The sequence below is a fragment of the Mobula birostris genome, chromosome 16, assembly GCF_030028105.1.
Source record: "Mobula birostris isolate sMobBir1 chromosome 16, sMobBir1.hap1, whole genome shotgun sequence".
NCBI classification, from domain to species: Eukaryota; Metazoa; Chordata; class Chondrichthyes; order Myliobatiformes; family Myliobatidae; genus Mobula; species Mobula birostris.
The window spans coordinates 58,086,526-58,100,450 of NC_092385.1; the positions used below are offsets into that span (position 1 = coordinate 58,086,526).

Below are 13,925 nucleotides of genomic sequence, written 5' to 3' on the forward strand. Positions count from 1 at the left end.
GGTAGGGACATGTTCGGCACAGCTTTGTGGGCCGAAGGGCCTGTATTGTGCTGTATGTTTTCTAAGTTTCTATGTCTCCTATCATTATCGCTCTACTTGACTTTATCCTTCCTTGCTGAGCCTCAGAGCCGGCTACATTGCCACTGCCCTGGCTGCTGTTGCTGTGCCCTGATAGGTCTTCCTCCCCCTCCCTCCCAGCAGTATCCACAGGGAAGCACTTGTTGCTAAGGGAAATGGTCACAGTGGAACCTTGCACACTCTCTTTGCTTACTCTCTTTGTTGTTTGAATTTCATTGAATGATAGCGTGGACCTGAGAAATATAATGGTATACTCATGTTATTATGTTCTTATGTTCTTATTCTGCATGTCTCATCAGTGTATTTATTGGAGTTTAATTCTCATTAATCAATAATATGTAATAATGTAAATACATGCTGAATATCATGGAGGATGTGGAAGGTCATCACATCAGTGATTGGTGAGCACTTCTGCCAGACTGGTTACCATCAGCTGCAACTACAAGTCTACAGATTTTATATTCCAATCTGTCGTGAAGAAACTCAGTACGTTTTACTATATTAGGAACTTCATACTGATAGAAATTATTTTTGCCTGCCAAAACTTTCTCACTCATCCTTGAATCAAACTTCAACATTTTAGCTTAGTTGCAGTAAACAGTCTTTCTCAGCTGCTGACACTTCACCATGGAACCACAGAAATGTGTAACACCTACCTTGTCCATGCCATCCATGCTCATCCCACTTGTGGGATTGTGCTCTCTGCTTTTGCTGTCCAAATGCCTTTTAAACGTAATTATTCTTGCCTCTGCTACCTCGTTTGGCAGCTCGTTCCAGTTATTCACCAATATCAGTGTAAAAGTTTTACTTCTCAGATCTCCTTTAAATTTCTCCTTTCTCAGCTTAATCATGTGCCCTGTACTTCTAGACTCCCCTGCACTGATATAAGGATTCAGGCCATCAATCCTGTCAATGCTTTAAATCTCGGTAAGGTCATCCCTGAGCCCCTTATCCTCCTATGGATAAACCTAGCCTATCCAATCTCTGCCTATAACTATAGTCCTCCATTCCAGGTAACATCTTGGTGAATCTCTTCACTCTCTCTGTTGCTACCACATCCTTCCTGTAGTGTAGCAACCAGAATGGTACACAATGTTTTAAATGCAGTGTAGCTAATGTTTTCTAAAGTTGAAATTTGTCACCCTAGCTGTTATACTCAATGCCTTGGCATAAAACGTCAAGCACATGCCCTTTTTAATTATCTTATCTACCTTTGTTGCCACTTCTAAAGAGCTGTGAACTTGTACCCCAAGGTTGCTCCGGTCCCTGCCATTACTCTCCCGCAGTCCACCACTTACAACAGATTTCCAGTCAGAAAAGAACCTATCCACCAGTACCTCTGCCTCCATCACCAATGCAGGCATACAGTCATAAAGCATATGTACTCTTGGCTATTGCCACAACTTCATTTGCCAGACCTTCAGCTGCTTTGTTACCTTGATGATGGATTAAGTGCTCAATGAGACTGCATACTTCAGAGTTATTAATCAGCTGCAAACTGGGAAGATAGTATAAAAGTGCTTCAAACAAGGCTGATATTTATTCATTTTTTATCTCTACAGATGGTTCAATATATTACTCCTAATCCCCAGTCATTAGAAATTTCAGTGAATTACTGTTATTTACTTCACAGTCAGTTGATTATAGTTGTCTTTAGAAGGTGATCAGATTTAGGTTTACAGTGGTCTCCGATTAAGTTGCAGGAAAAACAATGGACAATGGAGATATATATATATCTACACACACACATACATAGAGTATTTCAAACGGTCAGATGCCAGTCCTTATGAGAGTTGTGGAGTTGTCTGTTCATGTTTGTAGAACTTCACTAAACATTTTGGATTTAGTTTGTTGATTCCTTAAATTTTAGAAAATGTTTGTTCTTTTGTTTTACAGGCCCAAAAAGATGCCCATTTTTGTTCTGGACCTTAGTCTGGATAAGGGCAAGGTGCATTTTAGTACACCATTGGAAAGATTTAAGGCTGTTACACTGACTCTGTTTGACAAAGCCATCACAGCCACACAATTTGTTCCTCATATAGAAAAGGTAATATTGCCTTGTAATGTTTTGTATCAGAATTGAATGCTGAACTTTATTCTGAAAATTTAATAGGTATATATTCATGATGATGTAGACTACCTTCCCATCATCGATCTCATCTTCAAGAGGTGCCTCAAGAAAGTGGCATCCATCATTAAGTACCCTCACCATACGGCACTTGCCCTCTTCGCGTTACTACCAGAGCCTGAAGACCCACATCCAATAACTTAGGAACAGCATCTTTCCCTCCACCATCAGATTCCTCAAGTTCATCAGCATTACCTCATTGTCCTTTCTTTCTGCACTTTTTATTGCTTTTTTGTAATTTATAGTAATATTATGTTTTTACACTGTACTGCACAACAACAAATTTCATGTCACATCAGTGATAATAAATCCGATTCTGATTATGTCTGCGTGCACTTGGAGGCACTTTTTGCTTTCCACATTACTGTATTGATAAGAATGTATATTTATACAAGCATTCATCATAGAGGCAAACATCTTTGAATCTTATGGGAGTGATGGTGGTTGAAAATAGATGGGGAGTTGCAAATGTGAATAATGAGAGTAAGTTGACAGCATTATTAAAGAAATCTTTTTAAAAGAAGAAATATAAAGAAATCCATTGAAAGGCAAATTAGTGGCCCATGGTTTGACCTAGTGGTGGTGGTGCAGAGATAGGGAACATATCAATGTGACCAAGAGGATAGTGGAAGCTTTCCTAGGTAAGTTAGAAGAATCTGATACAAATAGATGAGGATGGTGATGTGGGACTTCATCACAGGAATCATTCATGCTTTACATTAGTTGGTAATAGGTGAATTAGGAAAAGATGATAAAAACAATTTAAAAAATATATCCTACAGGATCTAAACTTAATGTGAACAATGACTTTGCCTGAGTTAGGTAGCTTCTTGTTATAATGTTAAAAGTGAGGGAAGGTAAGAAATCCTGCACTCCAAGCTATCACAGACTTATGTTTCTTCCTTTCTTGAATTCCTGTTTCACACATCCCCACCCCCCAGCACCATTTATTTGGCTTTGTATGCCTAAAAGTTGGTTCATCTACAGTGTTTTCCAGTAATGTTTAAAGCCATTAATATGGAACATCAACTTTGTTTCTCTCCTCATAGATGGTGCCTTCCTGCTAATTCCGATGTTAAATGTATTTATTTATTATTACAAATATGATAGTTATCCTACAAATTCCATGATTACAGAAATTAGGTGCAGAGATGCACTTAATCTGTTGACTCATTGGATGAACATTTTTAGAGTTTCATTGTTCCTTAGCTGGGTTTACAAAACCTACATCATGAATCTTACAGAATACAGTTCCCATATTAACTTCTTTTCGTTCACTTGGAAAATTCTTGTTAATAAATTTCAAGTGGATGAAACTTGAAGTTAATTCATTACCTTAAAAGGCTAACCAAGTAAAAAAATTATCCTGAGATGCTCTTGTTAAACTATTGATGAATTTCGGTTCCATAGTTTAGTACTATTGGTCAGTTTCCTACTGCCCCCATGCACCAGCAGTAATTTACAATAGACAGTTAATCTTGTCTATCTGCATCATTGAACTCTAGCAGACAGAGAAAACCAATATAGTCACCGGGGGATTATGTAATCTTCCACATTGACAGCATTGAGGCTAGTGTTGAATATCTGGAACAGTAAGCAGCAGCACCCTTTTCTGCACCACAGTGGAATAATATTAAGTTTTCTCATTAATATATACTTGGAGCACTGTGAACACTTAAAGTGCTGTGAGCAAGTATCTGAATTATATTTATCCCTGACTGGTGTAAAATTTGTTATTTTGTAGCAGTAGTACAGTACAAAGTAATAAAATTACTATAAATTACAAAAACAAATAAGTTTTGTGAAAATAAATGGAATAATGAATAATGTTCATGGGTTCATGGACCATTCAAAAAAAATTAATAGTGGAGGGGAATAAACTATTTTTGAATTGTTGAGTGACCCTTTCATTACAGTCTGCCATTCCTCATGTTCTTCTATAGCTTTCCCCTCATTCCCCTTAGTGAATCTGTATACAGGCTCCTGGCATAACTTGTATTGATCAAATAAGTGAATGTATATGCAAGAGTGATGCCTGCGGTTTCCGAGTTCCCATGGTTGAAGCCGTAATATTTCAAAATTATGTTACTTAGTTTATCCTAGAGGAGATGTTTCAAAGTGGAACACCATTACTGGAATCTGTATGGCACAATGAGCCAGCTGTTCAGGAATTACGTAATACAATTAAAAATGCCATGGAAAAAGCTCTGATACCCATGAATAGCTACGCCAAGGAGTATGAGAAATTCATTGAACTCAATGAGTTGGTTATTGAAAAATATGTGAGGTCAGTAATCGAATATCACATTTATTTTATTAATAATGTTTATACTGTAAGGAGATATTTGCATTAATTTGTTTGGTATGCATGTGAATACTGGATCTTACATAGCAGAAAGATCCTTGGTTTCTATACTGACTCTTAGTGAAGCTGACTGCGCTTAGTTTGACATGTCCAAGTGAGGGAAATGGAAAATTGAATATACTAAATCTAATTTAAAGAGTTCTGCTCTGACGGTTATGGGGAAAATGTGCTCACAAGAGATTTATTGTTTAAATATATTTAGTATTAAAATATTCATTTATTAAAACATGAGGATAAGGACTGTGGAAACTGAGCAGCTGAAGGAAGCAAAAACTTTTGAATGCAGCAGGTGCTCTTAGAGTCATAGAGAAGTACAGCAGAGAAACAGGCCCTTTGGCACGTCTGTTCCATGCCAAATAGCATTTAAACTGCCTTCTCCCAACAACCTGCACCAGGAGCAAAGCCTTCATATCCCTACTATACATGTACTTATCCAAACTTCTCTTAGACGTTGAAATCAAGCTTGCATGGACTATCGGTGCTGGCAGCTCATTTCACACTCTTGCAACCCTCTGAATGAAGAGGATTTGTGCAACTGGTTGCCTCGGGCTGTGGAAGCCAGGTTATTGGGTATATTTGGAGTGGAGGTTGATGGTTTCTGGGCATCGAAGATTAATGGAAGAGGGCAGCAGAATGGGATTGAGAGGGATAGTGAATCAGCCACGATGGAATGGTGGAGTGGACCCAGTGGTCTAATCCTTCTCCTACAGTGCCTATAAAAAGTATTCACACCCCTTGAAGTTTTCACCTTTTATTGTTTTACAAATTGTATCACTGGATTTAATTTGGCTTTTTTTGGACACTGATCAACAGAAAAGTCTTTTGTGTCAAAGTGAAAACAGATCACTACAAAGTGATTTAAATTAATTACAAATATAAAACATAAAGTAATTGATTGCATAAGTATTATGACACACCAAATCATCACTGGTGCAGCCAATTGGTTTTAGAAGTCACACAGGTAGTTAATGGAGATCACTTGTGAGCGGTCAAGGTGTTTCAACTGATTGTGGTAAAAATACACCTGTATCTGGAAGGTCCAACTGCTGGTGAGTCAGTATCCTGGCAAAAACTACACCATGAAGACAAAAGAACACTCCAAGCAACTCCACAAAGGTATAAGATGATTAGAGACATTAACCGTGTGGATAGTCAGAGGCTTCTTCCCAAGGCTGAAATGGTTAACATGAGAGGGCACAGTTTTAAGGTGCTTGGAAGAAGGTACAGAGGTGATGTCAGGGGTAAGCTTTTTTACGCAGAGAGTGGTGAGTGCGTGGAATGGGCAACCGACGGCGGTGGTGGAGGCAGATACAATAGAGTCTTTTAAGAAACTCTTGGATAGGTACATGGAGCTTAGAAAAATAGAGGGCTATGGGTAACCCTATGTAATTTCTGAACTAAGTACATGTTCAGCACAGCATTGTGGGCTGAAGGGCCTGTCTTATGCTGTAGGTTTTCTGTTTCTCTTCATGTTCCCCTTGAACTTCTCACCTTTTACCATTAAGTCATGACCTCTGGTTGGAGTCCCACCCAACTTCAGTTGAAAAAGCCTGCTTGCATTTACCCTATCTAGACCACTCATAAATTTGAATATCTCTATCAAATATCCTCTCAATTTTCTACGTTCTAAAGAATATAGTCCTAACCTATTAAATCTTTCCTTATAACTTAGGTCCTCCAGACCTGGTAACATCCTTGTAATTTTTCTCCGCATTGTTTTAACCTGGTTTACATCTTTCTTGTAGGTAGGTGATCAAAACTGCACACAATACTCCAGATTAGGCTTCACCAACGTCTTGTGCAACTTCAGCATAAAATCCTATCTTCTATACTCAATACATTGATTTATAAAGGCAAACGTGCCAAAAGCTTTCTTTACTACCCTATTTACCTGTGACATCACTTTCAACGAATGATGTACCTATATTCCCAGATCCCTTTGTTCTACCACATTCCTCATTGCCCTACTATTCGCTATGTAAGACCTGCCCTGGTTGGTGCTTCTGAAATGCGAAACCTTGCAGCTGTCTGCATAAAATTCCATTCTGCCATTTTTCAGCCCATTTTTCTAGCTGATGCAGATCTCTCTGCAAGCCATGATAACCTTCCTCACTGTCCACTACACCGCCAATCTTGGTGTCATCTGCAAATTTGCTGATCCAGTTAACCACATTATCATCCAGATCATTGACAAACAACAATGAACCCAGAACTGATCCCTGCAGCACACCACCAGTCACAGGCCTCCGGTCTTAGGCCTCAAGTGTTAGTCTTGGAACAGTGTGAGAAATGCACCAGAGCTTTCTACTTGCCTTCATCTCTACTCAGGATTTGATCCCACCTTGCCCACAAGCTGCAATTACTACAGTCTACCTGCAATATAGAATACACTTAACTTCCATTCTCTGAGAATCTCACTGATTTGCATTCTTTTCAAACTATCCAACGTTCTCCCCATATATCTGTCATCTCTTCAAACTTCTCCACTGTGAATTTTCATTCCACAAGTGTTTCTCCCAAGCCACAATCTCTCCAAAACCATTACTTCCCTTGACTTCTGATCTCTTCAGCCCTCATCTCGACCTCTTTGCTTATCTCCCTTTCATCCCATAATATATGGACAATGTGTAGTCTCTTCAGCTGTCTACAATTTCCCCATTTTCTGTGACCAGTAATTTCCTTTGACCTGCAATTTTTCAAATCTGCTATATTTTCAAAAAAGCAATTCCATTAGCCTAGGAATGACTCTCCCTTTAACAGGCCACCACACCCAACTGATATCTAGTCCTTTAACTAGCCAGATACTGTCTGGGAAACAGGGGGAATAAAAAAAACAAGCAATATGTGCATTTGCAGATATCCCAGCCTCAACTCTATCCTGCCTGTCCTGTAAGTTCATTGAATGTCCACATTTAGAAAACACATCATCAGAAATTTGATGATATAATTCATTTTTAAAGCACCGTGCCCAAATTGCTATATGTGTTGATCACGTTTTTCAGGTTATAGAGTGTCTTGTGCAAATTGAAACATTTCAAAGACAACATCAAAATCAGCCCGAATAAATTCAACATTACATCTGAAAACTGGAAAAACACTGCACTCAATAGATACACCTGGAAGAAATCTGTTCGAGGGAGCTGTGCTACATGAGATTGACCTCCACTGTGTCACAGAGAACGATCATAGCTGTGAAAGGAGTGAATGAGCAACAACAAGACCCAACCACTCACTGCAGCATCTGTTTTCTCTTGGCTACACTGCACCAGAATATGTAGATCCTTGGTTGGTCTTTACAGCCACCTGAAAACCTGCCAAAAGGAGAACATCTTATTCGACTAGAGTGCTTGCACCACCACTACTACAACAATTCATAACCTAGAAGAGATATCAATTGGCATTCAGTATATATTCTTTCCGTGTGCCTGTGGGTGCAATTGAAGTACATTGTGGCCATGATAGCAAATCATACCTAGACTTGAGCTATTTAAAGTTATTGATTGGTTAATTGGAGATCCAGTTAAAGGAGAACTGAACTCTGAATCCCAGGAGATACTCTAGAGCAGGGGTTCCCAACTTTTTCATGCCATCGGTTCCAGGTTGGGAACCCCCTGCTCTAGAGCAAGGCATATACACAGCAAGGATTCAACCTCCTACTTTGCAAAGGTGCAAGTCAGATTTTCAAGAGCTGCTCTCTTCAGCTCCATTGTTAGTGAAGGTTTACTACTAGCCTCCATTAATGCAATGCCAAAATCAGAAAAATGCTTCCCACTTACCTCTACGAATAGTTCTAAAGGCATTGAAGCTACTTGAACATATTCAGCACAAAGCAGTCTGATGAATTGACAACTTGGTTAATCATTTTGAACTCTCATGTGCTCCAAAGTCAACAAGGTCAAATTTGTGCCAGATAAATTATAACCTGGAACTACATATTTTCCATCACTATGAAATGCCTTAGCCTCAATTTGTGAAAACTATTGACTGCTTAGTCCCCTCATAGGTGCTATCTGACCTGCTGAATTCCTCCAGTATTTTGTGTGTGTCAGTCAGGATTTCCAGTATCTGCATAATCTCTTGTGTTTACTTTTCTGACTTTGTTGTTGGGAGGTACCTCATTGAAGATGACTGGGTAGGATACTGTCCTGAGAAGCTGCTGCATTGATGTCCTGTTACTGTCCTTCAACACCTATAATCACATCCCTTTGTGCAAGACATGACAATGGCCATTGTTTTTCCTTGATGCCCATCTTGGTTAAGTGCTATCTTGATGTCATGGACTCATTTCATCTCTGAAATTCAGATCTTTGTTGCATAATTAAGGCCAATGGTGTTTTAGGTCTTGGGAAAACCCAAACTAAACATCTGCTGTAAATAATACTGCTGTCAGTGACATCATACATCACTTTTCTGATCATTGAAAGGAAGACTGATTGGGCAATAATTGTTCAGATGGGATTTGTCCTGCATTTTGTGAACAGGACAAACTTCCACCTGCATAGATAGATGTAGTGGAATAACTTGGCTAAAGATATAGCTATGTTGCATGCTGTTTTTGTTTAGCAACCTACACTAATCAAATGCATATCCACTGTGCAGTTCATCCCATGCAAAAATAGGATTATATACAGGTTATGTTGATCCATAAAAGGTAACTTTATTTAATTATTTCATTTAGTAGGGCTTCTGATTTCAATATTTGTGCCTTTTGATTGTTTGTTGCATACTATTAGCACCTTTGGCAATCAGGATCCAACGGTTCAAGAGGTAAAACATGAAGTGGAAATGCACTTGAAGAAAAAAAGCCACATAGAAAAGTCAATTCCTAGTAATATTATTATTGGACCCTTTATAGTCAACGTGGAAGCATTACGAACCAACCTTGCCAAGAAATGCAATAGCTTGGCTCAAGCTGTATTAAAAACGTTTGCCAAAAAACTTCACAAGCAAGTGGAAGATGTAAGTCTTTTAAAAAGTAAACCTTTTAATTTACTCTGCTACTTTAACAACTGTTATCATTTAATTTCAGGCTGTTTATTAGTCTAATTCGAGGGTGATGAACCTATGGCATGTGTGCCCAAGAAGGCAGATTTAAGAATTTTGTTGTCACTTAGTATACAGTGTCACCATCAAACCTTTAAATACCCAGCTATAATAAAAAAACTTTTAAAATTGTCTTTTTAAAAGATTAATATTAATAATTTTAAACAGGTTTTCAAAAATGCTTCACTTATTTCAATCTGTCTCTGTTATACTTTTATTCATGGTAAGACAATGAATACACATAAATACACAATAGGACTCACTCTTTTTCCTTCAAAATTTTCATAATTATTGTTACTAATTCCTTAATGATCTCCGCTCAAATTGTCCATGGTTTGTGAGAGAAATTATTGGAAGGTTATTGCCAGTATTCTGAAAAAGGTTTGTCACCCTTGATCTAGTTTATTGAACTAACTATGTTATATCTCTCTTCTATTAATGCATTTCTGAATACAGATCTACTGCTGGTCCTTTGTCTTTGTGCGATCAAAGTTAAAAGCAAAAGTATAAATTCCACAGATTTGTACATGAAAAACTGATTTACAATTTGTTATACATTTGATGGAAAACAGATTATAGTGGAGTATAGATAGGAAGCTAATTAATGTGGTTATAAATATAAAATAACATAAAGAATGTGTTCAGATACATTCTAAGAATGGGTTAGGAATGATTTACCTATGAAAAATGGATGCTTGAGGTTTATAATTAATAATCTGTATAAAGTCCATCCTCCTATTAAAAGAAAATGAATATCAGAGTGGAGTTTTCTATTCAAAGTGCACCTTTGCTGTCCTAATAGAGTAATATTTTTTGGATGGAGAGTCCTTTCTATCCTCTCATGTAGGGTGCTATATACAATCTAGTTATTTCTTTATTTCCCCCCCCACCATAATATCCTAGACTAAGTTTAAAATTGAAGTGAGATATTTGACTCATGGTGGAGATCAACATTCAGAACTGATGTGCTTATGGTACTGATATACACTTGATAATAAGTTATTTAGTTTTTTAATTTTTTGAGATACAGCATGGAATAGGCCTTCCAGGCCCTTCGAGCCACACTAACCAGCAATCCCCCGATTTAATCCTTGTCTAATCATGGGACAATTTACAATGACCAACTAACCTACCAACTGGTACGCCCTTGTTGTGGTACTGTGGAAGGAAATTGGAGCTCCTGGAGGGGAACCAATACAGTCATGTGGAGAAAATACAAGCTCCTATAGGCAGCAGCGGGAATTGGACCCGGCTGTCCTGTACTGTAAAGCATTGTACCAACCACCACGCTTGTTTAGCTAAAAAAGACATTAGGAAGGCAGGAAACAGCAATTTATGAAATTGGCATGTAAATCTTTTGGAAAATTAGATTTTTTTTAATTTATTGAGATACAGCATGGAATAGGCCCTTCCAGTCCTTCCAGCTGCACTGCCAGGAACCCCCTGATTTAATCCAAGCCTAATCACAGTACAATTTACAATGACCAATTAACCCATGCCTTTGGACTGTAGGAGGAAACAGGAGCACCAGGAGGAAAACCACGCAGTCATGGCGAGAAAGTACAAACTCTTTACAGGCAGCAGTGAGAATTGAACCCATGTCGCTGGTACTGTAAAGTGTTTGGTAACCACTACACTACCATATTGTCCTATGAATTTGCGGTAAAGATTTTGTGTTCTATTTATTCTTTAGCTCAATGATGATTTCAAAATGATCAACAGAAAATTGTTTGAGAAGGCTAATACTATTGAAGACTTGACAGATCACCGAGAATGGATGAAAAAAATTCCTGAACTGCTGAAAACAAATGAGGTACAACTATACAATGGAACTAGAGGAGACGTTCCAGTCCGTCTGTCCCGTTCTTCCATGTACTATCTATCTCACTTTGGATTCTGTTCCACTCATTTAATTTCTAGGGAATTTCCAGGAAAAGTTCTACATGAAAATCTCTTTATCCAAAATGTAATTTAATTGAACCCCAGGTATTCACCATAATTTGCATCTCTTCTATTCAGGGTGATTCCATCGCTATAGACTGCAGTCCTCACCTTCTTCCAAAATCTAACCAGCAACACAGTAACTGGGTCATAGGAATAAGCAAAAGTCAAAGTCTGTCCCGAGCCCATCAAGCCGGTGCTTATGCCGGTTTCTGTGGCGTGAAGTGACTGAGAGTACGAGACCACCCCCCCTCCCCCGGATAGGATGCCAGTCTATCACGAGGTTAACCCCCAGCATTTGCTGGTACCCATTTTCAGCTGGGTGGACTGGAGCAGTGTGTGGTTAAGTGCCTTGCTCAAAGATACAACATGCTGCCTTGGCCGAGACTCAAACCTATGACCTTCAGATCGTGAGCCCAACGCCCTAACCACTTGGCCACGCGCCACATCATAGGAATAATATGTGTGATATTTTCACCTCTTTCAGTTTCAAATTAATGTCATCCTAAAATCGTTAACATAAATCTTACAGAAGTATACATTTATTTCACATTTATATGATTCATCATTACCATTCATTGAACTATAATACCTCTCACTGGATCAAGTAATAAAATAATGGCTGGAGGCAATGAAACTCAAGCTGTTCAGAGCAAATGGATTTGTTCAAAACCATTCTGACCTTATTAGAGACCTGTTAAGGATAATCAAGGCCAATATTTCTGGCTCTTTAAAGATGCTTGTTTCATTAGATCCATGGAAATGGGAAGTGATAAAAGTAAGTTATTAATTTTTCAGCTGTCAATTTCCCCTTGGCCAAAATATTTATGTGGCTAGTTCAGTTCTTTATTGTCATTGTTGATTCAAATTCATGTTGGTGGGGTACATGATGATTGAAGATTTGTTGATTTGCCCCTCTTTTGTAGGAGATACACATTACATGGCAATTGCACAATGGAAATATTTTCCAACTATGAGAACGTGCATGTCTTCCTTCCCCCTATTTTAATCCCTTTTACTCTCTTAATGGCAGACTATTCTAAACACTGTTTATTTTTTTGAATAAAAGGAGTAATTTGCCTTTCATGGGCATAGACTGGCTCTTGTGAATCAACCACCGACATATGTCAAGCGTCATATTCCTTTCCACGGACTTATGTGGAGCTAAAGGTTTACTTGATATATAATAGATTACAAAGCTGTAACTCTTAGTTTACCATTGTCACAATGTTTTTTTTCATTCTGTTTGTTTTAAATTTTGGGTATGAAGACATAGTCACGGAGTTGTACAGTACATCTTCAGCCCACCTGTTCATGCTGATTATCAACATGAATGCCATTTGTCCACATTAGGATTATATTCTTTTATGTCTTTTCTATTTTTTGTCTCTCTAAATACCCCTTAAACATCGTAAACATCGTTAGTGTATCTGATTCCACCACCTCCACTTGCAGTGTGTTCTAGATATCAACCACTTACTGTGTTTTTTTTAAAAAACCCTCAGATCCCCTTTAAAATTCTTTTCTGAGCACCTTAAACCCGTGCTCATTTGCTTTTGATACCTCTCCAATGGGAAAGAAATTTTGACTATCTACCCTATCTACCCGATCTATGCCTCTCATAATCTTATACATCTCCGTCAGGTCACCCATCAGCCTTTTTCAAACCAAGGAAAACAAAGTTCACAAATCCAAACTCTCCCCATAACCAAAGTCCTCTAATCCAGGCAATATTAGAACATAGAACATAGAATAGTACAGCACACTACAGGCCCTTCGGCCCACAATGTTGTGCCGACCCTCAAACCCTGCCTCCCATACAAGCCCTCAACTTAAGTTCCTCCATATAACCTGTCCAGTGGTGTCTTAAACTTCACTAGTGTATCTGCCTCCACCACTGGCTCAGGCAGTGCATTCCACGCACCAACCACTCCCTGAGTAAAAAACCTTCCTCTAATATCCCCCTTGAACTTCCCACCCCTTACCTTAAAGCCATGTCCTCTTGTATTGAGCAGTGGTGCCCTGGGGAAGAGGCGCTGGCTATCCACTCTATCTATTCCTCTTATTATCTTGTACACCCCTATCATGTCTCCTCTCATCCTCCTCCTCTCCAGAGAGTAAAGCCCTAGCTCCCTTAATCTCTGATCATAATGCATACTTTCTAAACCAGGCAGCGTCCTGGTAAATCTCCTCTGTACCCTTTCCAATGCTTCCACATGCCTTCTTATAGTGAGGCGACCAGAACTAGACACAGTACTCCAAGTGTGGCTTAACCAGAGTTTTATAGAGCTGCACCATTACATCGCAACTCTTAAACTCTACCCCTCGACTTATGAAAGCTAACACTGTAGCGGTGTGCTACACACAGCG

The 13,925-nt window shown here is 38.7% G+C and overlaps 1 protein-coding gene across 4 annotated transcripts in view; it reads left to right on the top strand.

The window, feature by feature from the left end:
* The window catches only part of dnah1 (dynein, axonemal, heavy chain 1), a 379,457-nt gene that overhangs the window by 55,473 nt on the left and 310,059 nt on the right, over window positions 1-13,925 (top strand). For all 4 annotated transcript variants that reach the window (XM_072280693.1, XM_072280695.1, XM_072280697.1 and 1 more), the window contains 4 exons: window positions 1,975-2,125; window positions 4,300-4,493; window positions 9,305-9,530; window positions 11,308-11,427. In XM_072280693.1, coding sequence (XP_072136794.1) covers window positions 1,975-2,125; window positions 4,300-4,493; window positions 9,305-9,530; window positions 11,308-11,427 — 691 coding nt within the window. The remainder of the gene's footprint in view (window positions 1-1,974; window positions 2,126-4,299; window positions 4,494-9,304; window positions 9,531-11,307; window positions 11,428-13,925) is intronic.